Source organism: Carettochelys insculpta, chromosome 5 (assembly GCF_033958435.1).
Source record: "Carettochelys insculpta isolate YL-2023 chromosome 5, ASM3395843v1, whole genome shotgun sequence".
Taxonomy (NCBI): Eukaryota; Metazoa; Chordata; order Testudines; family Carettochelyidae; genus Carettochelys; species Carettochelys insculpta.
Window position 1 is genome coordinate 118253726 of NC_134141.1, and position 25660 is coordinate 118279385.

At 43.1% G+C, this 25660-nt stretch overlaps 1 protein-coding gene across 1 annotated transcript in view; it reads right to left on the reverse strand.

Moving 5' to 3' along the window:
• Nucleotides 1–2554: 2554 nt before the first annotated feature.
• SETBP1 (SET binding protein 1) overlaps nt 2555–25660 on the reverse strand; it is a 336945-nt gene continuing 313839 nt past the window's right edge. Inside the window, exons 4-5 of the mRNA XM_074995836.1 lie at nt 19817–19987; nt 2555–4157 (exon numbers count right to left, since the gene is read on the reverse strand). Coding sequence (XP_074851937.1) covers nt 3595–4157; nt 19817–19987 — 734 coding nt within the window. The 3' untranslated portion in view covers nt 2555–3594. The remainder of the gene's footprint in view (nt 4158–19816; nt 19988–25660) is intronic.

Here is a 25660-nt window from a genome sequence, read left to right on the forward strand (position 1 = left end):
ATCATCTTTGTAGACTATGCAACATGCAGAACACAAGCTCAGAGTGCCACCTAGCAACATTTTCTGCCTGCTTTCACAAAAATTAGCACGCTAATCTTCCACCAGCCAAGGCTGCCTGTGTGCTGCTGCCATTTGGACAAACAGCCTTTGCTGGATTGGAACATCCTTGCTTCCTAGCACGTTCCATTGCAAGCTCTGATGCTGAAAAAATAAACCCTCTGCTGTGCAAGTTAAAGACTGCTTGACCTAGATGGTTTGTCACTGTAAATTCTTTGGAAGCTACTGTTAGGTATTAACAGTCCAGCGGACCCCAGGGACCAGTAGAGGGCAACCAAAATGATGAGGGAGCTGGAGCACGTGACCTGTGAGAAGAGGCTGATGGAACTGGGCTTATTTAGTTTGCAGAAGAGTGAAGGATGATTTGATAGCAGCCTTCCACTTCCTGAAAAGGCAGACAGAGGCTGTTCTCAGTAGTGACAGATGGCAGAACAAGGAACTCAAATTGCAGGGGTGTGGGAGCTCTATGTTGGATATTAAGAAAAACTATTTCACTAGGAGGCTGGTGAAGCACTGGAACACGTTACCTAGAGAGGTGGTGGAATCTCCATCCCTATAGGTTTTTAAGTTCCGGCTTCACAAAGTCCTGCCTGGAATGATTTAGTTGGGGTTGATCCTGCTGGACTCAGTGACCTCGGAGGTCTCTTTCAGCCCTAGGATTCTAACAGTAGGTATCAAATTGTTCCCTTATTGCTACAAGAAACACTGTTGTGGGGTGGGAGGTGAGGAAGGGGGAGCAAAGAGATTGTAGTAGTGGAGTGTAGATGTCCTTAGGCATTCTGAATGTGGGAAGCCTTCTGTCTATTCCTTCAGTTGTTAGCAAGGTTCACACCATCTCCTCAACCCATTCGCTTCACCCTCTTAGGGACATGAAACACTGAGCTGCTTCCATAGTCTAATGCACAGGGAGAACTTGGTCTACATTGTGCCAGGAGGTTGTGTGGGAGGTGGCTATGTGTAACTGGGGACAGCACCCCAGTGCATCTCTGTAGGTGTAGCCAAAATTCAGCCCTTGGTGGTACATGGACAGCAGTGATAACTTTCAAAAGGATCTGCAGGTGGCATCAAAGAATGGAATTTGGCCCTCTGAGACTTTCTTCATTTCCTAAACACACAACCCTTTGTTATGCTAATGGGAAAACAGAATATGCAATATGGATGGAGCATCCGATGATATCAGGATGAGTTTCTATTTATGAACACTCCAGAAAACAAGAATACACTTTTCTTTTGCATGTAAAGGGACACTGTCAATGTTTTAGGCCAAAAGGAGGGGAAAACAGTCCCTTTAAAATTAAATACCAATAAAGGTGCTTATGGGGGAAAACTTAAACATCTCTCAGCAGTGCCAAGACTTCAGTCATCAACACTACACTAATTCATGAGGCCCAAAAAACAAAACTGATGGTAACAGAATGAGAAACTGACTGGTCTACTTCTAAGCTGTGTGAACTTTAAAGGAAACTATATATATATATATATATATATATATATATATATATATATATATATTTAAAAAATCATATTGGTAGACTAAATGGTGCAAACCAAATTAGGAACAGAATCCTGTGGCCCTTTCAGTCATTTTAATGAAACTTTAAATTGAGTTAAGACCACAAAATTTGCTCCTAAGTTTTTGTTTAAATGCATTCAGTTTGAATAACCTAGGGTGCTATTACAGAAGTAGTAAAAAATGAATCTTTAAAAAGAATGAGTTCTACGTTTACAGTGTCCCTTTAACATTATAGTCTTGATATGATTTTGTACGTAACAAACAGAAAAAAAACACTTTCTTTCTTGGAGAACTAATATTTTTATTTATTTAGTGTCATGTTATTTGCAATTTCCTTGGCAATAAGCCACATCAAAGATTTTTCAAACAATGGAATCATTTAATAATTCCACTTTCTAGTCCCTAGCTGGAATTTCCCTCTCTTCCTCTTTTAACATTAATCTTGCCTTGCCAGGTGTTCAAAATCTTGGAGGAATTAAAAAAAATAATAATAAAGTTGAACATTCCTGTTTAAAAATTTCATCAACTGACTTTTAGAAAGTGGTATTACTGCAACAGGATAGTTTTTATCTTCCATCTTAGTTTTGCTTAAAGTTTTTAACTGGGCTGTGGATGTTGAAATCAGATATTTTATCCAAATTAAAATCAAATGGCTAAACTTACGACTTGAATGAGAAATTTACAATTTAATCTGACCATTTAAAGAGACGATTTGTCACACACAGTTTGCATCCATGCAGACTGATAATTTTGTAATTACAGTATGTACAAAAAACTTTTTAGTTTATTAAGGCAACCACAATTTGGAGAACGTGTCCAAAGTGGCATTAATACAATTGCAGTGGTGCTACCCTTTGAACATTATTTTTATTATTCAGATAAGAACACTTATTCCTTTTTTGTTTTAAGAAGTAATTGCCAAGAAATAACTTACTTCTCCATATGGTTTTATTTTCTGTATTTTTAAACAATCTACTTTAGCTATTTTCCTTTAAAACAATATACCAAGGCATTGCTACACAGTTTTGATCCAATCCTGAAAATATTCTGCACCTGGGATTCCCACCATGGGAGTTCCTGGTGATGAGAACAAGCAGGATTGGTCCCTTTCTTTTTCTTTTCTTCTTTTTTCTTCTTTTTTTTTTCTTTTTTTTTTTCTTTTTTTCCCCTCTCCTTGTTTTTGGTGAGTTTACCCATAATGTACAATGTTTTCTATTCCCCAGAAGCTTCTTGCTGCTCTTCTACTGCTATGTGCTAGGCATGAAAACAACCTGGTGACTGGTGACCCCTTTGTTAAGATGCCACTGGGAATGACTAGTTGCTTAGCACAGGTACTCCTTAATTGGAAACACAATGCTATTCCATCATTCCGCAGGACAGCACTCAAAATGAGCATGTATGTGCATGTAAGGCTGTATTTCTGTATTGCCTATATTGCAGCTAATCCTTGTAAGGAGGCAAATAACTGAGGAAAACTAATGTATTGTTAGAGTAAGAGTCAGGCCATTTGGGATTATGATGTCTCCAAAGCCCAGCAAGTTTATAAAACTGAAAAATGAAATGAGTTCAAACAGATCCTAAAAAGATCACAGTTGAGGAATTTACATTTTGTACAGTGAGTTATACTATGGTCTAGCTGTAGTTTGCCTGACCCACCAACGCTAAGTTAGCAGTTCAGTTGGTTACTGAGAAGACAGCCTTTTGCGCTCAAGCTATGCAAATAGCAGTGCTGCAATGCTGATTTGTTTTGGACACTCTGCAAAGTGGATGGTGTCACTAAGTTTGAAATTCTCCCACTCACACCCTGCCTCTTTCCCACCTTCTCCTAAAGGCTAGCGCCAAGGATGATGATGATGATGACGTTTGGTCAATCCTATCCAAACAATTATGGCTGCCATGCTACTGAAAAGGAGAGTGACTCTGATGCTGCTGCAGACATCATGCAGAACCTACACTGCTTACACACTTTAGTGTGTCAGTCACAAAGTGCTCAGCACCTGATACCAGCATTCCATTGAACTGTACTAGGGAAGAACTTCACTTTCACTTCCTCTAGCTTTCCGGTGCCTTTTCACTTTCACTTCCTCCTCCTCCTCCTGATGCTGCTGCAGATGTGGTTTGTTTTTCCTCTTTCCAACTCGTGGAGTCTGAGGAAGGGGCGGGGGAGGAGGTAGGAGGGGAAGAGGGGGAAGTGGTGGTGTCTCTCGAGCCATGTTTACTACTGCCTCAATGGTGGCCAAGACTGCATCTTGACTGGCTGGTTGTTCCAGTATTAAAGGGTTCAATGTGGGTCTCTGACCTCGTTTGCTGGGAAGGTCAACACATTTTTCCAGAACTGGCATTTGGTCTCTGGAGTCATCGTCAAATGAGAAAGGCTGCTTCCGGGGACGCCCTCTCCTCTTCTTTACAAAGTTATTGCCTGTCTTTGATTGTCTCTGCAGCCTCTTGGCTTTCAGGATTTTGTTCACATGATCCAAGTTCTTTTTGGTGGACAAGATCTTGGTGTAGTTGCACATCTTGCGCACCTCACATTGGATTGCTTCGATTTCCCGACGCTTGAATCTCTTCTTCAGTGATGAGCTGGCCACTGGGAAAAAGGGAGAGAAATAGCCATTGTTAAAAAAACCAAAAAAACAAAAAATGAATGGGAATGGTCTCGCTCCTCCCACATTTAAAAAGGAGAAAAGCTGGTGGTTTTGAACATGTTTAATAGGGCAGAATGCACATGTTTAATGGGGCAGAATGCAAAGATTAATTGTAATGGATGATGATAAGTAATGACAGAAAGATGGAAACCTGCACAGAAAAAGCAATTAAAAAAAAGACAAGATTATTTCTTTCAGTGGCAGAATTAGCCATGCAAGAACACTTATCATCTTTATTGCCAGTACAGATAAAAGATTTCAGGACCCTGGCTACATAGCAACCCTCAAAGATCTATCCATTTTTGTACCTGTTCTTGAGCAACCTGTTTTGGCCTGGTTGCCAATTTGCCTTACAGTCCTTTTGCCTAATGACTTGTGAAATGCCAAAACACCAAAAACTTAGGTGCAACCTGTTTCGGAATGGGCTTGATTTAAGCCTGTTGCCATATATCACTGCTATGCAGGGGCCTGCTCTCCTTCCCTGCTCTCAGGCCTTCCAGAGATGTTGGAGGGCATGATGGTGAAGAGACGCCACACTGACTGAATGCACCAGCTGTCAACCTTGGTAGCACTGGTCACCAAACTGGCACACGTCACCAGTTCTGCACACTTGACACCTTCCTCCTTCACTCTAATGGTCACTGCAGTATCCATTGCACTCGGGAAGTGGCAAGAATCTGCTGAATTGACTAAAAGAGGAGACTTGTTACTTAAGCCGTGGACACAGACTTTGTGGTTTTCTTTCCTTCCCAGACACACTTACCCAGACTGTGTTTTTTAATAGCGCCATCCTGAGCACTGATCTGAACTACTCAGTCATAAAATTAATAACTGCCTCCATTACAGTCTCACTGGAAAAGTAAGAGTGAACAACAGTTGCCACATTGCAGTGCTATGGTGAACCCAGCCCTGAAAGAGAATACAACAAATCTCTCAGGCTACGTCTAGATTGCCGAGAGCTGTTGGCAAAAGATATGCAAATCGCACAAGGCAAGTTCTGTTGGGAAAGGTTTTTCCGACATTTGGCCCATCCACACAGGGAAAGCCTCCTCTGTCTAGACATTTCTTCTTCCTCATAGAATGAGGCATACAAGGATGTCAAGAGAATGCTCCTGATCATCAGATCTCTTCCGAGAGAGCTGCAGTCTGGATGCAAGCTCTGTCTAGACATAGACTCAGGTACCAGCGAAGCCATGGTGAGGAAACACTGTCTTTGTAATATGAATCATTGCAGCTTTTTGTAAGTGGCATTCTGCAATAGCTGTTGGATGAGAGAAACTGAAAAACCACTGGTAAGTAAGCACCAATCAGAGAAGCATCCAAACTAAGTTATTAAAAAATCGTTCCTCAAAATGCTTTAGCACCGGTCTTCTGAGCAGGACAAAGAGCTGAAGGTGCATATGCAAAAATTCTTCATAATGGGGAAAAAAGCCTTAAAATTTACCAGACTTTCTAATATTAGCACTCACCTGCAAGACCGTCATTCAGTCATTACCTATATTTTTCTAGGAAAGATTAAGAACCTATGCTGAAAGGAAAGGTGATCCAGTGACTGGGACTTTAGATTTGCACTCTATGCACTTAGGCATTAAGTCTCTCCCGTAACAAAGACTCCCAGACAAACTTTTTTGGACAAATTTTTAAAGATTTTTGACAAATGCAGATGCAGTTAGTTGCTTAATAGGATTTTCACAAACATCTAGGTACCAAATTCACATTAAATTAATGAATACTAGGTACGTAGGTGCTTTTTAAAATCCCAGTAGGCCCATATCTTGTAAAATGGGGGTAAAAGTACTTCCTCACCTAACAGGTGTGTTGTAAGGATATATAACAGAAGAAATTGTGAGGTGCCAAGAGATTACAGTCAATGGGGGCCATGAAAGTACCTATGATAGAAGATATTATTTTAGTATTAAATTTTCATTGGGTTGTACGGTATTTTGTCCATAATTTGTTTTTGTCCTTACAAATCTGACTGTAATGTTGTTAATTTCAAAATCAGTAAGATGTTGCTGGCATACTTAACATCTACCATACATTTTAGAGTGCATGTCTGTCTCTCTGTCTGTATGTGGTGCTGCGATTGTTCAAGAACTCCTCTTAAACCATAAGAGCTATGAGCATGAAATTTAGTATGTCACTTCCCCTTACCCTAATTTAAACTAAGGTCAGGGTTTAGTAATGCCTGGAAAGTGGGAAATGCCTGAAATCCCAGGATTTCCCAGAACATGGAAAGGGAGGGGTGCCAACAGGAGGGATGACATACTTCAGACTCACCACTGGGGGGCAGTGAACATGAAGAACAGCCTGACTGCAGAGTGGCAATTGGAGGCAGCCCCAACAAGAACACAGAGGCCATGTGGAAATGGAGCTCTCTACCTTGCCAGCCAGTGGACAAATAAGTTTCCCCCTCCTGAACCCCACAGGGGGAGCCCTGCTGCTCCACTTCAACCCTACCCCCACAATTAGTGCCCCCCAATACGCTGGGGCCAGGAAATCCAGCCCTGCCCCCGCCTTCCCCCACAAGCTCATGCTGGGGCTGGGGAAAGCGTCCCAGTCCCAGCCCTACCTACCTGCTGCTCTCATTAGGGCTGGGCACAAGAGCCCCAGCCCCTCCCCTCCCCCAGCGGCTTTGACTGGGACTGAGGAAAGAGCCTTAGCTCAGCCTCCACACCCCCACCATGACCTGGCCTGGTCCCTCCTGGCTCACCCCAGAACTCATGCCAGAGCCAGGCCCAGCGCTGCGGCACTAACCTGGCCCCACAGCCCCCCAGTTACCCCCACTGGAGCTCAGGTCTGGCCTAGCACCGCAACCCAGCCTCAGCTCCCACAGGCCTCCTGCCTTCCACCAGAGCTTGCGCCAGGGCCAGGGGAAGCAGCTCAGCCCTGACCTCCCAGCTCACACCAGGGCCAGGGAAATTGGTTCAGCCCTGGCCCCCCAGCTCACACCAGGGCTGGTGCAGCCTGTCCCTGCTCTCCCCATCCTTCCCCACTCCCGTTTTCAGGCTGGTCCTGGGAGCCCATGCTTGACTCGGTCCTTGCTGGGACATGTGGTGGGGCTGGGAGCTGCAGCCCAAACCAGCCCCACCCTCAGGGACAGGTGGGTGGGCAGGAGCTGTGGCCTCACCCTGTACCCCCCCATGCTGGGATGGGTGGAAAGGCTGGGAGCTGCACCTTAACCCCTGTAATGAGGGCAGTATGGGGGGGCCAGGATCTGCAGCCTGACCTGCTTCCCTCCACCCCCAGAGATGTGGGGTGGGAGAGGGTGGGAGCAGAAGAAAAACACCTTCTGTTAAGGTATTGACTTGACAAGGTATCGGCTTGACAAGCTCCTGGCTGGGATGAGTTAGTGGGCGTTGATTCTGCTTGATGCAGGGGGCTGGACTAGATGACCTCCTGAGGTCCCTGCCAGCCCTAGGATTCTACGATAAGGACCTGTGCAATGCTGGGTACATGTGCTAGTAAAGTAATAATAGTGCCAACCAGCTTAGAACTACATTCTGTGTTCACTTGAATGGGATTCTTGGCATCTATAGGATTAAATGGCTCACAGATAACACCAGAATGCACACTGGAGCACTTTCAGTTTTTTAAAGACATGCAAACATTAACCAATTTGTCCAATGACATCTTGGTGAACTACGTAAGTATTAGTCACAGAGGGGCAGCCATGTTAGTCTGTAGCTTCACAAATAACAAGAAGTCCTGTGGGCTTGAAGACTAACAAGTTTATTAGGTCATGAGCTTTTATCGGTAAAACCAATGAAACCCATGAAAGCTCGTGCTCTAACAAATTTGATAGTCTCTAACATACCACAAGTCTGCTTGTTAGAGGTAAGTATGATTAACTCAGTCTTGCACATGGAGAAGCTGAAACTCACTAAGTCCTGTTCTGATCTCCCTAAAATGGATTTTATGATGACTTATTTCCATTGGCTGTAAAGTTGTTAGGTCTTGATCCAAAATTTATTGCAGTTAATGGAAAAAAATTCCCATTTACTTCCCTGGGCTTTGGATCAAGCCTTTGCGGTTAATTCAGACCCCCGAATCTTAGGTCAGAGTCTAAGACTAGTTTAGTCACTTGCCCAAGTTCATGCAGCGAGCTCTTGTTTCTACTGGGAATAAAACTCAGCTGTTCCTGACTTCCAGTCCTTTGCTTAGGATGCTAGAGTTTTGATTCTTTCATAGAATGATAGAATTCTAGGACCTCAGGAGGTCATAGGCCCAAAGCAGAATCAACCCTAACTAAATCATCCCAGCCGAGACTTTGTCAAGCTGGGACTTAAAAACCTATAGGGATGGAGATTCTACCACTTCTCTTGGTAACACATTCCAGTGCTTCTCCACTCTCCTAGTGAAACAGTGAGGTGTCTTTCTTAACTAGTTAAACTGTTCTTCACTGGATGGGAGTTTTTGTTCACTGTTTAGAATGCGCCCACAGGTTATGAGTAATGGACTTTCCCTTTGTGAATAAAATAGAATGTATTGATTAAGCTACTGAAATAACATGGATTTCCTTTTACTGTTAAACTTATCTGTTCTGCACTAACAGAAAAGAAATGAGAGAATTCAGGGTTTCAGAGTGAAGAATAAAATATATACCCCACTCAATTAACCTAGGTCTGTGTCTACTTGCAAACTTAATTTACACCTGACTGCCAAGCACTTGCTTGGGTTTGAAATCTTGGAAGTTTCAAAAGCAGCCAAGCTCTCTAGAAAGGTTCACTTGGGGGTTATCACTCCCTGCATGAATAACAGTCTAGTCTTTCAAGCACTAGTGTAACCCTTTTCTCTCCTCCTTGGGTTACTTGGAAGCAGGCAGCACTCAGTTGTGTGTCTATGCGCCTGAAAAGTTCAATATTAAATAGATATTGAGTAGCCCAGTGGTGATATTGGATAGTTGGGAATACCCTTTCCACCCCTGATTTCTAAAGCTCTGTAAAATGGCGGAGCCTCCACCTGGCTGGCCCCTGTACACACTTAATGGTGTGCCTTGGGAACCTCCAGGAAACTTTTTTTTCAGTTATAATCTGGATTTAACTCCCAAACAGTATAAATAGTATATGGCTAATAGACCACATAAGAATCAACACACATCTTTACTTAGCAATTTGAGGATACAGGGTTACAGACTAAACATGAAAGAAATCAACTAACAATATTCACAGAAATAAATGAAACGTAACTGGCATGTATGCTGTCCTCAGTTCTCCCACCTGAGCATGTACACCCTTTAATCATCAAAGTTCTGGTTACTGGCTTGAGGTGGCATGTGGCTGTTCACTGGCTTGCAGACACCTTGGTCAGGGTTCTGTGTGTCAATCCAGGCAAAGCAACCAACTGAACAGGGCTTCTGCCCTGGAGCTGGCCTCTGCAGCACTCTTAACACACACAGATCAACTTCCTTTCCTGCAGGGTCTCTCATCAGCAGGCTGCAGCTCCCCAAAGCAGTTCCTGGCTGGGAGAAAGCTTCACCCTTGCCTTGAAGCAGTCTGTTCCATCAGCCTTAACTCGCCAACAACAGGAGACCACCACCTTCTTTTCCAGCCTCACCATAAAGCCCCTTTTCCATCTCAAAGCCTCATGGGAGTTGTAGTCTCTAGAGCCAGATTGCCACACACAGCAACAGCTACAGGCTTTCACATACAGAGGGACCTACACTAGTTTAAAATGAAGTTCTACATTAGCATTTTCTGTAGATAATCAGGAACAGTCAAGTGGCAGAAACCATTACTTTCTTGCTCTGGGTTATACCAATTTCAGAGTAGAAAACTCATTCATTGTCTTCCCCCTTGGAACACATAGATTATTGGCTCATATAGCATGATGTTGCTTGGATTCCACAAAGAGCTTGCATAAACAAACCCAAGTTACAATGCAAGAAGTAGGAGTGAGTCATAAGCACGACACAGACATATGCTCTCATATAAATAAAAACCTGGACGGCCAACTTCCCAACGTCTGGTTTTCATTAATTACAAAACAAAATATATTTTCCATATGCAGCCTGCTCTCCGTCCCCTATCCCAAAAATTACTGACAGTTTGTGACTCACAGAGGACAAAGAAAAGAGGAATGGAGTCATTTTGGTAACAAATACAGAAAAGCATGGCAATGAAATACCCAAACTGCTAGGGAAAATCCAATTAGTTGCAGTAAATACCCCACATGTATTTTGGTCCCCCTAAAAAGTACAGATTAAGTGTTCTCAGGCTGAGTGCTGGTCAGAGACCTGTTTTTATTTTGTGGCCTGATCACTTGGCCTGGGACATGGTCATAAGCCTCTCACATGGCAAGAGTCAATGTTAATTGACTTCTGTGGCTATCTTCATAGAATCACAGAATCCCAGGTCTGGAAGAGACTTCAGGAGGTCATTGAGTCCAGCACTCTGCCTGAAGCAGGAACAACCCAAACTAAATCATCCCAGCCAGGACTTCGTCAAGCCGGGACTTAAAACCCTGCAGATAACACATTCCAGTGCTTCATCACCATCCTGGTGAAACAGTTTTCCCTAATACCCCACCCAGACCTTCCCCCACTGTAACTTGAGACCATTATTCCTGGTTCTGCCATGCCTCACTACTGAGAACAGCATCTCTCCATCCTCTTTAGAACCCCACTTCAGGAAGTTGAAGGCTGTTACCAAATCACCCCTCATTCTCCTGCAAACTAAATAAGTCCAAATCCCTCAGCCTCTCTTCATTGCCAGTCCCATGATTTTAAAGCTCATCAGACTGGTTCTTCAGACCCTTTAAAATAATTTTAAATTATATTTTATTTGCTTTTTAAAAATAACTGCCTTTTTTTGTGTGCACGCAAGTCACATTTTTAAGCATTTCTCTGCAGCCATGAAGTCAGATAATTGCATTAAAAAGAAAAGAAAAAGCTGAGATTCTCATGTAATCAAGTAAACCTAGAAGATGTTGATTAAAAAAATACACCAACTGGTGCAACACTTGAAAAAAATGCAGAGTCAGACATACTGTCTTCCCTTCCTTTTCACAGACTCATAGACGTTAAGGTCAGAAGGGAACACTGTGATTGCAACGTCTGATTTCCTGAACACTGCCTCATCCACTCCTGAAGTAGACGTCCAATCTCTGCCTGAGTTACTGAAGTCCTTTGCTTATGGCTTAAAGGCTTCATGTTACAGATAATTCACCATTTGGCCTAGTTTAAACCTACAAGTGACCCATGCTGCTGGTTGCAGGGGAAGGTGAAAAAAAATTTAGTGTCTCAGCCAGTATTAACTGGCAGAAAGTTATGTCCCAACCCCAAATATGGCAATCAGTTAGACCCTGAGCATGTGAGCACGGTGCACCAGATGGGACATGTGGGAATGAATTTCCTATAGTAACTCAGGCCAGGTCTGCACTAGAAAACTATTTTGAAATAACTAAAATTGAGATAATAACTCCTGAAATAACTAAATAGAAATAGCATCACAGTTTTGAAATAACTGTTACTCTTTACAGCCCTGGTCTACACTAGGAGCCAATTTCATATTAAGGCCTGTTATTTCAAAATAACGGGCATGGAAGTATGGATGCTCTGCTGTTATTTCAAATAAGGGGCCTTATTTTGAAATAGACTTCTAGTGTAGATGAGGGCTCAGAGATTTCCCCATCTGTGTCCCATCTCCAGCAGTCACCGATGGGTCAGATCTTATTGTAAGCAGTCCCATCCTGCCCCTGCCCCAATTTAGGAAGCAATATCTTAAAACCAGTTAGGTTTTTTTGGCCCCCACAACTCCCCTTGGAAGGCTGATCCAGAACTTCACACGTCTGGTGGTGAGAAACCTTTGTCTAATTTTGAGCTTAAATTTGTCCAGTTTATAGCATTTGTTTTTGTGTCCACATTGGTGCATAAGACAAATAACTCCTCTGCCCCTCTGATGCATTTGCAGAGAGTAGCCATCACACCACCCTTTTGGAAAGGCAAACCCTGCCAAGCTCTTTGGTTAGCGTCCTCTCAAAAGGCAGGCTTTTCATTCCTTCGATCATCCTAATAGCCCTTCTCTTCACCTATTCCAGTTTGAATTTCTTGCCCTAAATCAAATGAAAATAAAGCAGCAACCAAAGCTCTCTAAGGATTATCATCTTCTTACAGATATCTGCCAGTAACTGCTGGGGCTGCACCTCACTGACTTTCTGATCATCCCACGCTTCTGTTTCTCAAAAGAGTTGCTTTTGAAGTGGGCTTTTTTTGCCATTGAGGAGGATTTTTTCCTTACTGAGTGGGTGGACATGTGATACAGCTACTAACTCTTATCAGTAGCATTCTGGATATCCTCCAGAAATAGAGATCTGGTGTCTCCTTTGGTTTTATTTAGATACTTTCTTGTCTTCCTCATGTACGACTAATCCCTGGGCAGTTTGACTTTGAAATGGACAGATCATGTAGAAAGTTGCTAGCCACTTTCTGCTGGATTCTACTATTCTGTCCCACTTCCAAGTGTTCGGCATGATTGTTTGAATACTGTACTATTTTACTGTTTAAGGGCTGACCATCACTGCATCAAGAAGCCAGTCAGACACTGACATAAATGTTTTTGCCTCTCTACTTTGGAAGTTTGTGAGCTCGTATTCTTAATAAAACACAGTGTGCAGGAGGTCAGACTAAATCAGCGCTGGAGAATAGGTGGTTGGCCATGAGTCAGTTCACCATTCCTGGCCAATAGGAGCTGCAGGAAGTGGTGTATGTCGGGCCAGCACTTCCTGTAGCTCCTATTGATGGGAAACAGTAAACTGCAGCCAACCAGGGATACAAGCAGTTGTATCTGTGGACATTCAGGTAAATATAGTGTCTGGTAGCTAATCCTGGAGCTCTAGGTCCATCCTATGAGATGCTTATAATCAAGATGGCACATTCTGACCATAAAGTCTATTACTCTATGAGAAGTGTTGAGATATTTTGTGAATTATAAATATGCATCTCTTGAATATACCATATAAGGCAAATAGGTTGGGTCTGTAACAAAACTTTCCCAAGCTTTAAAAAGAATCAGTGGATTGGATGATTGGTTTGTATTGAATCTATAATGGTTCCCCTATAGCCCCTGGTCACTATGAGATTATTGGGGAGCGTCAGGACCATATGATGGCACATAAGATTTAATGAGATGTGCTTGTGCTGATATAGCAAAGAGATTTGTCAAAGGGAGCCACGTATGAAGTGAGGATCATTATGTGTTAAGTCATCTGGAAGCTCTTAATGAGCAAACTGTAACGTACGATGTTTCAGATGGGTAGCCGTGTTTGTCTATAACTTCCAAAAAACAATAAACAATCTTGTGGCACCTTAGGAACTAATTATTTTATTAGGTCATGAGCTTTCGTGGGTAAAGCTCAGTTCATCAGAAATAACAGAATACAGGGTATATATTACAGCAAAGCTAATTTCCTTTTCCTTCCTTTTTTCCCCCCTTTTGCTGCTACATAAACCCCGGATTCCATTATTTCCATCCGTCCGATAAAGTGGGTTTTACCTACAAAAAATCGTGACCTCATACATTTGTTAGTCTCTAGTCTAAGGCTACGTCTAGACTAGAGGGTTTTGTTAACAAAACCCATGGAGCATCCAGATTACCAATGGAGTTCTGGCGACAGAATGCACCACTTTTGTTGACAGCTGTACCAAGCTCACCACGAGGAAGAAATCTTCAACAGAAAGCTGGTCTGGACGTTCCAGGGGCTCTTCTGTTGACAGCAAGGGCTCCCGGGACACTAGGCAACCCTGTCTGCTGTGCTTCCAGTAGGCTGTTTTGCTGACAGATTAGCTGGGCAGTCTGGCCGCTATCTGTCGACAGAGCGAATCTGTCTTTTGATCTGCTTTAGTGGTCTGGCCATGATCTGTCGACAAAGGTTGTGTTGGAAGATATCTTTTGACAAAAACTTCTGCCAACAAATCCCTCTAGTCTAGACATAGCCTAAGTTGTCACAGGACTGTTTGTTGTTTGTGATGTACAATGTACTCTTATATTCCTACCTGACACATTGTACCATGGGTAACAGTAATAAGAATTAATATTTGTATGTATTATTATAATTTATTTGTTTTACTGCAGTGCCTAGGAGGCCAACAGTCATAGCCCAGAACATCAAAGCGCCATGTGCTGTACAAACACGGCCAAGAGAACAAAACAGTACCCCCACCCCAAAGAGCTGACAATCAGTCCTAGGGCATTTGCAATACTCATTTGAATTCATGAGCTCTTTTGTATCATTTTTTTTCATTTACAATAAAAGCTCGGTTATCTTGCACCTGGATAACCGGCATGCCGCGGGCTGGCTGCCCGGCTGGGCTGGCTGCCGTGGGGCTGGTTACCTGGCTGGGTTTGGCTGCCACAGAGCCAATTATTGGTTGGGTTACCCAACATCCGGTCCATTTGATTATTTGGCACATTTGATTCCCTGGGGTTGACAGAGAATAGAGATTTTGCTGTATTTACTTTATCCTTCGGGTCTCCTGAAACTAGAGAAATGTCCTTTTCTAGTACTACAAAAGATATGAGGCAGTAGCTCTACTCCAACTGAGTGCTGGCTTCTGCAGCAGGTGTGGTCCCAAAGGAGAAACATTGCCCAAGTGTAGCAGGAAACTACTGGCAAGATTGTGTTGCCTGAGGTCCAAAAATCTCCCTGAGATCTTGCTGGTAGTAATGCTCTGCCCTGCCTCCAATAAGGGCTTGTGTCTATTAGGAACAATCTGGCCAGACTACAGCTAAGTGAACCAGAACAGATTCAATACAAGCCAGCCTTAATTACGGATCCTATGTGCTGAACCTGTTTAAAGCCTTTAAAAGTATTGATGATACAACCAATCTACCTCAGATCATCATCCCTCGTATTAGTCTTATGACTTTCCCAATGCACCTTGCCAGCCCCTCTATGTCCCCCTTCCTCTTTCCTTTACTGTTCTGCAAGGGCTACTCTGGGCAACCATGCTGCTACTTCTCAAAGGCCACGTAATGCCAGATGGGCGTACACAGTGCAACCCAGCATACAGGGAGTTTTATTACAGCACCAGCGAGGCTGCTGTTAGGAGCAGGATGTCTTCTGACCTTTCCATGAGAGAAGGCGCCCAAAGACTTAGAGGAGAGAAACGGAAGAGAACATATACCAAACTTCCCATGCTCTGAAGAGCTGAAAGAGGAATGGAAGGATGGATTTAGGCACCCACCTGAGAGCAGAGATATTAGGTGTGCCCTCCCTCCCTTCAGTTCCACTCCTAGAGCTGCTAAATGGCAGAAAGACCTCTGACTTCCAAGGTAATGAAGAGTCAGAGGGGAAACAGCCAGAGCCCATTCCACTGAGGGTCCTGTTATAGCGAGGACCTCACAAGGTATCATCATATGTATTATTTGTACTGTGTCCACTCATCTGTCTGTCCAGGCAAGGTTCTACCATGTTTCCCCCTCCCCCATTCTGTGCCAGCCCCAGCCTGTCCTCTGGCCAGTGCGGGGTCTGTCCCAGCTGACCCGACAGAACCCCTTTGCACTTCCCCCACCCACCTCAGGACCTAGCCCAGCTCCCCCACCAGACCTCCCCTGCACCATGTCAGCCCCAGCCCCTCCTCTGGCCAGCATGGGGCCCAACCCAGCCCCCAGTGGACCTCCTCCCCAAGCCAGCATGGGGCCCAGCCCATGCACTTTGGATGTGTGTTACAAGTTTCTGTCTAGAACTTCCTTCCAGCCCATCTTCTGCTTGCAAGAGGAGCCGTAACTGGGCCCCTAGTGGATATTAATTCAGATGATGGTCAGCAGTTCTGGATGTCTTTCTGAAACCACCTGCGTGCGTTTTTCCCATGGTTAACAGAGACTACTAGATCTTCACAAATGTTACAGTGCCCTGTTCAAGTAGTCTGGTTCAGGGGCAACCAGTGAAACCATACTTTCAGAGTATGTCTACACAGCAAAATTATTTCAAAATAACAGCCCTTATATTGACATAATTTTGCTAGTGCCTACACAACATGACCACTATTTCAAAACAGTGGTTGGCTTAGCTCAAAATAGGTAAAACTCATTGCACAAGGGATAATACCTTTGGCCGTGTCTACACTAGCCCCCTCCTTTTGGAAGTGACATGGTAATGAGCAAGTTGGGAAGATGCTAATGAGGGGTCTCCATGAATATGCAGTACCTTATTAGCATAATGGCAGTTGTACGCAATTCGAAAGCGCTGCTTTCAAAATAACGCTGCTCCACACAAAATGCACAATAGAGCCTATTTCGAAGAGAGCCGTTGGACACACTGTGGCTTATTTTAAAATAGGCTGTATTCCCTGTACAGCCCCTCTTTCAAAATAACCATTTCCAAATGGCTACGTCCACATTAGCCCCTTCCTTTTGGAAGGGGCATGGTAATGAGCAAGTTGGGAAGATGCTAATGAGGCACTGCCATGAATATGCAGCACCTCATTAACATAATGGCAGCTGCAGATGATTCAAAAGCATTGCTTTCAAATCGCGTGCTGCCCATGTGGACGGGGGCCTTTCAAAAGTACCCCCCAGACTTCAAAAGCCCCTTCTTCCTAAAACCAAATAGCCCCTTCTTCCTAAAACCATCTGCAGCTGCCATTATGTTAATGAGGTGCTGCATATTCATGGAAGTGCCTCATTAGCATCTTCCCAACTTGCTCATTACCATGCCCCTTCCAAAAGGAAGGGGCTAACGTGGACATAGCCATTTGGAAATGGTTATTTTGAAAGAGGGGCTGCACAGGGAATACAGCCTATTTTAAAATAAGTCACAGTGTGTCCAACGGCTCTCTTTTGAAATAGGCTCTACTGTGCATTTTGTGTGGAGCAGCGTTATTTTGAAATAAGCTGTTGTGGAATAGCTCTTCCAGAAAACTTACTTCGGAGTAACACTGCTGTGTAGACATACCCTGAGATCAATGTCACACCATCTCAGTGTGTCTTTTTTCCAAGTGAGCCTATGCACACCATTTCCATTATTACTCTCCTGCTGCTCCCCCACACAAACAGACCTGCCTCCTGCTACGTGAACCTATGATTCTGTTAACGTATTGAGGTGGAGAAGTAGCTCAGTGGTTAGAACCCTAGCCTTTAAACCATGGGCTGTGATGAGTTTAGCCCTTGTTGAGACCTCAGAAGTATTTCATGGTAACAGCTTTCAAGTACCTAGGGACAGTTCAGGTAAACATCTGTCAGGGATAGTGTGCTAGGTCCTGCAGTGAGTGCAGGGGACCGGACTTGCTGACCTGTCAAGGTCCCTTCCAGTATGTTTCTAAACTCTAATTGCAATAATTAAAAACTAACAAAAATCAATCTAACCCTTTAAAAGACATTTTTATGATTTGCAAGAAACCATTTCATTTCTAGTCTCTCCTCCTCTGCCTAGATGCCACGTCACTCTGTCTCACCAACAGAGGCAAACTGGAATGGCTATAGGTCATGCTAGGAAGCCATAGAGGATTGATATGACACAGGAAATAGCTTCTGAGGCAAAGCAGGGAACCCTACCTTTATGTAGACATTTCCAGTGCTGGTTTAAAGCTGCCTGAATTACCCAGCGGTCAGCACTGTGTTAAATGAAGAGGGGAGCATGGGTTTATCATAGAGTTGGGGAGTTCCCCACCACCTCCCTGACTTTATTCTGGATAGCTTTGGTCATCTGTTTGTAGCACTAAAGATTGTTCTTAATGACTGTCATTACAGATCCCTTTGGAATTGCCTGTGGCCATTTATGGCAGCACAGTACAGAGAACTAAGCTTGCTCAACAGCTGGGCTCAGTTTGTACACTTGGTTAGAATCAAGAAATTTTCAAAGAGCTCCCCATTAATTACAGGAAACCCACAGTACTGTCCTGTTTTCCCATTAACAGTTTCTTTTGGTTTTCACTAAATTATTTCAACATCTGGGCTACAGATAAACCAACAATTTAATTAGAGTTCTGAAAATGGAACGAGTGAACTATGCAGACAAGCATACACTTTCATCTTGCAACTGATCATAAAATATTTGTGTGATTTCATTCTCCACTGCATTAAAAATCTGCCCTTAGCTCAGCTCTTTAATACCTTCTTGTATATAAACAGAGACTCCTGAATACCTGATACAAAAAGATTATATTTATAGAAGCCACTGTACGCACAGAGCTCTTGTTCCCATTACTTATGTAAGAGGACATTCATTTAGGATCAAACCACTTTTTCAGTTTAATGGTGTAATTAAATAACCAATCTTTTCAAAACCATAGGACAAAGCTAAATATTTATTATACCCATTTTGCAAATGGGGAAATTGAGGCATGTCACTTGTGCTGGTTAAGAAACTCTTGAGGTGCAGGAAGATCTCAGGGGAGAGCTCTGCACTGTGGATTCCCTATTACTGGCAATTGGGAAGACAGCAAGAAGGCTATGTCTACACTAGCCCCTTCCTTGTAGCACCTTACAGATTAATGGATTTATTAGGACATACATTTCATGGACAAAAGCCACTTCATCAGATTGTTAGCCTGAGGTCTAAACTAGAACATGAGGTTGCTCTACCTCAGATCGCCACAGGTATGAAAAATCCACATTGCTGAGCAGTGCCGTTAAGTCATCCTCAGTCCTTGTACTGACAGTGTTACGTTTATGGCAGAATCAGCCTCACTGGGAAGTAGATTACCTATGATAATCCTTCCTTCTTGTGTAATATCTACACTGAAGTAACATAGTGGCACAACTGCAACATTTTAAGTATAGACACAGTCCCAATTTTGTTGGATTCAAGTCATAATGAAAGACTTCTCTCTTTATACAAGTCTTCCCAGAGAAACAAATATGGTGGGCAAAACAGCTACATCTCTAATCAAAGGAAATCACTGGGAATGATCTCATTAAGAGCACCAGTACAGAAAATGGAAAGATGGGAAAACACTTTCAGTGACAGGATGGACCGAATGCTACTCTTCATTGTTGATTTCACCTCATTTACTTTAAAAGCTCTATCTATTGCACCAGAAGCTTTCCATGACCTATATAAAATTATACTAAAATCATGTCATCTCAGCCAACACACACCAGGGGCATAACCAGCGTGTTTCAGAACTAAAAGAATGAGCTGCTACCTCTTGAGCTAAAGAGACAAGGCTATTTAACTATAGGCTGTACCCACTCCTGTCCTATATGGATTGGCACAGATGAGTGCTTGTGACACATTCAGCAGTGGATTATATTTATGAAAAGCTACCTCAGCTCCTGCTAAGATATTCATTGTGAATTTGGCACAGTGGGTACATTAGACGAAAACTGCTAGCTAGCAAGCAATGAATGTCAGGGCTGGGAATAAAACTCAAGTATCCTGGTTTCCAATCCACTGCCTTAACCACAAACAATGGAACTCCTTATCTCATTATTACAATGGTGCTGGTTTGATTAATACAGCTTTGAGACCTCAGCTACTACAGTGATAAGAAAACATTAAAAAAAACAAACAAACAGGGCCTGATTAGCCCATTGCTTATGCACACCTGCAAGTGCTACTGAAGTCAGTAATAGCTGCACATGCACAAACTGCTCATCTAATGGGCTCTTGCGCTGAACGAATAGAAAAATAGACAGAAGAGACAGACAGAAGACACAGTTACCTGAGTCAGATGTTGCTGCTGATGAAGGTAGGAGCGATAACACTGGTGTTGGTGGCACGGCAACATTTTCAACAGCTGCTGGTTTCCTTCTGGTCATCATGTTACAGGCAGAGCTTTCTATTCTACTATGAAGTGAAGTCTGGTCTGCTTTTAAGTGGGGGCTTGTTATTCCTGGGAACAAAATAATGTTTGGATGAGTAAATATGAAGTTTTCAGGACACTGTAATGGGTATCTACTAGAGAGAATGAATTGTTGCTGTCTTAGTCTCCCAAGGTACTTCCATGTTCCCCTGTAAGTGTGTATAACGTGGTTTTTCTATTAGCAAGCATCATGTTTTTTATTTCTTTTTAACAATTTTGCCTCAGGATGTATCATCACAACTCTCAATAGATAATGCTGACCTCACATCAGAATCCCAGAAGTTTATTTTTTTAAAACAGATGACCACATAACCATACAGTGGCATTTTCTATTTATATGGTTTTCTCTATCTACTGCGTCCAATGCATTTACTTATGAACTTCTCTGTTATAATCACCAAGGCTATGTCTACATGTGCCCCTCCCTTTTGTAAGGGGCATGTAAATGAAGTGGCCCAAAAATGTTAATGAGGCACTGATATGAATATTCAGCACCTCATTTGCATGATGGTGGCCACCCAGAGTGTCGAAAGTGCTACTTTTGAATTGCAAACTAGCCATGTACACGGGGTTCCTTTGAAAGGAAACCCTGATTTCAAAAGCACCCTTCTTCCCCCCAAAAACTATTAGAGCTGTTATTTTGAAATAACTACCCTAGCATCTACACAACACAACTACTATTTTGAAATAATTTCAAAATCGCAGTTGTCTTATTTTGACATAGGTAAACCTCATTCTGGCCATGTCTACACGAAAGGACCCGGGAACTTCAAAATCCTCTTATTCCTATCAGCAGAAGTTCCCGGGGTTCTTTCGAAAAGTAACCTTGTCTGGACGAGCCACGAGGCAGCGAAAAGTGGCAAATTCAAAGAGCCACAGCTGGCAGCATGCTAATGAGGAGCTGTGCATTTCAGTGCCTCATTAGTAATCTTTGAAATGGCCATTTGCATGGCCATTTCAGAGATTTGGGCTAGTGTAGACATAGCCGCTATGAGGAATAGCACCTATTTCAAAATAACTATTTCAAAATAGGGGCTATCAAAACAAAAAGCAGTCAAGGAGCACTTTAAAGACTAGCAAAATAGTTTATCAGGTGAGCTTTCGTGGGACAGACCCACTTCTTTAGACCATAGCCAGACCAGAACAGACTCAATATTTAAGGCACAGAGAACAAAAACAAAAACAGTAACCAAGGAGGACAAATCAGAAAAAGATAATCAAGGTGAGCAAATCAGAGAGTGGAGGGGTGGAGCGGGGGAGGTCAAGAATTAGATTAAGCCAAATATGCAGACGAGCCCCTACAGTGACTCAGAAAGTTCCCGTCCCGGTTTAAACCATGTGTTAATGTGCCGAATTTGAATATAAAAGCCAGCTCCGCTGTTTCCCTTTGAAGAACGGTGCGAAAATTCTTTTTCAGTAACACACATACCTTTAGGTCATTAACAGAGTTTCCCATTCCATTAAAATGTTGACTAACTGGTTGCTCTGATCCAACTGACAGAGACCAAAAACTACAAGATCTTTACCAAATATTCATAAACCTGAATTACCCACCAGAAGAAGTAAAAAAACAAATCGACAGGGCCAGACGAATACCCAGACACCAGCTACTCCAAGATCGGCCCAAAAAAGCCAAGAACAGAACACCACTGGTCATCACCTACAGCCCGCAACTCAGACCACTGCAACGAATTATTAAAGACCTACAACCTATCCTGAATCGGGATGCCACACTCCAGAAGGCCCTGGGTGACATGCCTGTTCTCTCCTACAGACAACCTCCCAACCTTATGAGGATCCTCACTAACAGTCACAGTCTATACCCCAGGAATACCAGTCCTGGAACCTTTCCCTGCAACAAAGACCACTGCCAGCTTTGTCCACATATCTTCTCTGGAAATACCAACACTGGACCTAACCAAGTTACTCACAGAATCACGGGCACTTTCTCCTGCTCCTCTACTAACATCATATATGCCATCATGTGCCAACAATGCCCAGATGTTTTGTATATTGGACAGATTTCTAACTCCCTTAGACAAAGGGTTAATGGGCACAAAACAGACATTAAAACTCTCCAGATCCACAAACCAGTTAGTCAACATTTTAAAATGCTAATGAGGCATGGATGTAAATTTCCAGTGCCTCATTAGCATATGGTCAGATGATTCAGAGTCCAGAAGAAGCTCTTCTGGACTCTAAAACAGCACGTAGAAGCTCAGCCCTGGGGGATCTCCCAGAAGGAAATCCTCCTTCTACAAGCCCCTTCTTCCTGAAAATTTTCCCTCTGGGCGATCCCCAGGGGCCTGCGCTTCTACATGCTGTTTTGGAGTCCAGAAGAGCTTCTTCCGGACTCTGAATCATGTGACCATATTCTAACGAGGCACCAGAAATTTATATATGAGCCTCATTAGCATTTTCTGGGCCGCTTCTTAGCATGCTGCTTTCGGAACAGGTGGCATGTGTAGAAAAAGCCTTAGTCATAGATCCTGAGGCCTGAAGGAACCATTGTGGTCCATATGTAGTCTGACTTCCTGTATAACACAGGCCAGAAAGCTTCCTCCAAATAATTCCCAGAAAATGTCTTTTAGACCAACATCCAACCGTGACTTAGAAATGGTCAGTGATGGAGAAGCCACGTTTGACTCACTGGGTGCCTCCTCTGAGTACGGACTGAGGAAAAATGGAATAACAACCTCAGAATGTGGTGTAAAACATATTGCACTTTGATTCTTCCTTTAACATCACTCTCTCTGTGACAATGGCTCCTGAGAGCAGTTGCAGAGCTGAGGGCCTGAGGAAATGGGCTTTAATGTCCCAAATTCTGCTGACATACCTTGAAACAGGGTATTACATACACAAGGAACATACGAGAACGATATGAATGTTCCAAAGGTGTAAAATGTTCTGGAGAGAGTGGGTATGTATTTTAGACAGGACCACTAGCCACGCCTATTACTAAGGTTGCCCTGTCTTCCTGCTATAAAACCCATCTTTCATCAGCTTATAATTATGCCAAACTTCATTTTTCAGGGATGGATTTCTCCCCCTTCCCCTTCCCATGATCCCACCTCATTCAGAGCTCTAGTAGTCAGTTATGGCTATGTAGTGAAAGAGGGAGTTGTCTGTAGGGCTCCTGATGTCATCTGGCACTGAAGTTAGAAGTGAGGTACTCAATGAGGCAGGGAATGCAGGAAGAGGAAAGGAAGGGGTCATAGTGGAACACAAGCTAAACATGAGTCAACAATGTGATGCTGTTGCAAAAAAAGCAAACAAGATTCTGGGATGCATTAACAGGAGTGTAGTGAACAAGATACGAAAGAACAAGAAGTCCTGTGGCACCTTAGAGATGAACAGATATGACTCATGCATCTGATGAAGCGGGTCTTTGCCCACAAAAGCTTATGCTCCAAAATATCTGTTCGTCTATAAGGTGCCACAGGACTTCTTGTTGTTCTTGAAGATACAGACTAACATGGCTATCTCTCTGATACTAAGATGAGAGGTCGTTCTTCTGCACTAATCTGTGCTGCTTAGGCCTCAATTGGAGTACTGTGTACAGTTCTGGGCACCATATTTCAAGAAAGATGTGGAGAAATTGGAGAAAGTCCAGTGAAAAGCAACAAGAATGATTAAAGATCTAGGGAACAAGAACTATGACGGAAGACTAAAAGAATTGGCCTTGTTTAGTTTAGAAAAGAGAAGACTTAGAGGGGACATGATAGCAGTTTTTAAGTACTTTAAAGAGGCTACAAGGAGGAGGGAGAAAAATTGTTCTCCTTGGTCTCTGAGGATAGGAAAAGCTGCAATGGGTTTAAACTGCAGCAAGGGAGGTTTAGGTTGGACATTAGGAAAAGCTTCCTAACTGTCAGGGTGGTTAAGCACTGGAATAAATTGCCTAGGGAGGTTGTGGAATTGCCATCACTGGAGATTTTTAAGAGCAGGTGAGATAGATAACTATCAGAGATGGTCTAGATGGTGCTTGGTCCTTCCGAGAGGGCAGGGAACAGGACTTGATGACCTCTGGAGGTTCCTTCCAGTTCTAGTGTTCTATGATTCTATAAGTTACTGTGATTAAGGCACTGGAATATTGCCCTGGAGAACCAGAGTCTAGCCCTGGCCTCTGCCAGAGTTCATAGGTGGTGTTCTAATTATGTAATGTGTATTCCTCATCTTCTAGGTGCCTGACTTGAAACACTGACATCTGGTTTGCAAAAGTACTGAGCATGCTGAACAGCAACTGAAGTCAATGGGAGCTGTGCGTTAAACACAGAGTGCTAGATAAGGCTGAGTCCTCTGAAGAATCACTCCCAATGTCTCAAATTGGGCACTTTTGTTCTTCATTTCTCTGTGTCTCCATTGCCCCTGCATACAATGGGGATAATAGCACCTCCTCACCTCACAGGTGTGGGCAGAACACTATATCATTGTTTGTGAGGCCCTCCAATCCTATAGTGCAGAGGGGCCAACAGGTTCACTGGACTCCTGAAGAAGATGGGGGGCGGGGGGGCAGACGGCCTCAGTGCCACCTAGACTGCAGAGTGCACCCTCCACCCCCAGCCCACAGCACTGCACAGGTCACCAGGCAGGAGTGCCAAGACCTTTTGTATAACTGGGCCCCTGCTGGAGGGCCTTCTGTAGCGACGGGCACCTGAGAAAACCCCATGAAAAGAGCGTGCTTAATGTGGAGTAAATAAGAAGAAAGGTTTGAATAATGTGCAATAAATAAGTGACAGCAAGGAGAAAAGAAAATACCAAATAGCTCTGCATTAAATAAGCACTGTCCATTCTGTGCACTAAATGAGGCAGGAGTCCTATATTAAAAACAATATGTGATCATGTAATTAATTATATACCACATCATCACACGTACAGATAAGGGGGACAAATTAAGGATGCACAGGCGATATTCATTTTGGCATTTCACATTAAGTGCATGGATTTGCAGACTTAATAATGTCTGTTTAACGCAGCTTCTGTATGTTTATACACACACACACAGAGAATATATAAGTGCACACAGTTATGTATGTGTACATGTACGTGGTTTATAATAATGCTAACAATCTCATGAAGTCAGCATCTGGTTATAATTAAACTGAAGGCCTCTATAAAAAGCTCTATGAAAACATGCAGCTGTAACCTGTTGACCTCTATTGACAAAAAAAAAGTCTCTGTGAAACTGTGCTTCAACATATCAAGGGACAGTCATTCATTTTTCAAAAGTAATCCCTCACAAACCACTTATCCTCTCAAATCTCTACCTGCACACAGTGTTTGCATTAGGGACCTTGATTTATGGATTCCCACTCCTTGAATGTGGAGGCCTACTTCCTGTTGCCGTGGTTACTTGGATCTTGGTTCAAGGTTAAACTACTCCCAAATCAAAATCAGTGGCAAGCACAGCATCTAACAGCCAGGTTATTGACTACCCTAGGATGCTTAAAGGTCAAAGACCAAAGTGCTGCTTACTGCCTTCGGGGTGAGTCAATATTTTCAATATTTTTTTTCTGTTTCTTCTGAAGAAGAAGTTGATGCTCAATTACCACATAGGTGGCTTTAGGAAGGTCAGACAACTCATTGAGGAAAATTCTCATTCTAAGGAAGAAATACACATTTAATGAATTACTTCAAAGTTTACCCTCCACCCCTCCTCCAGTTGCAGCTTCACAGAAGAGGGTCACTGGTGGTTTTTGTTTTCTT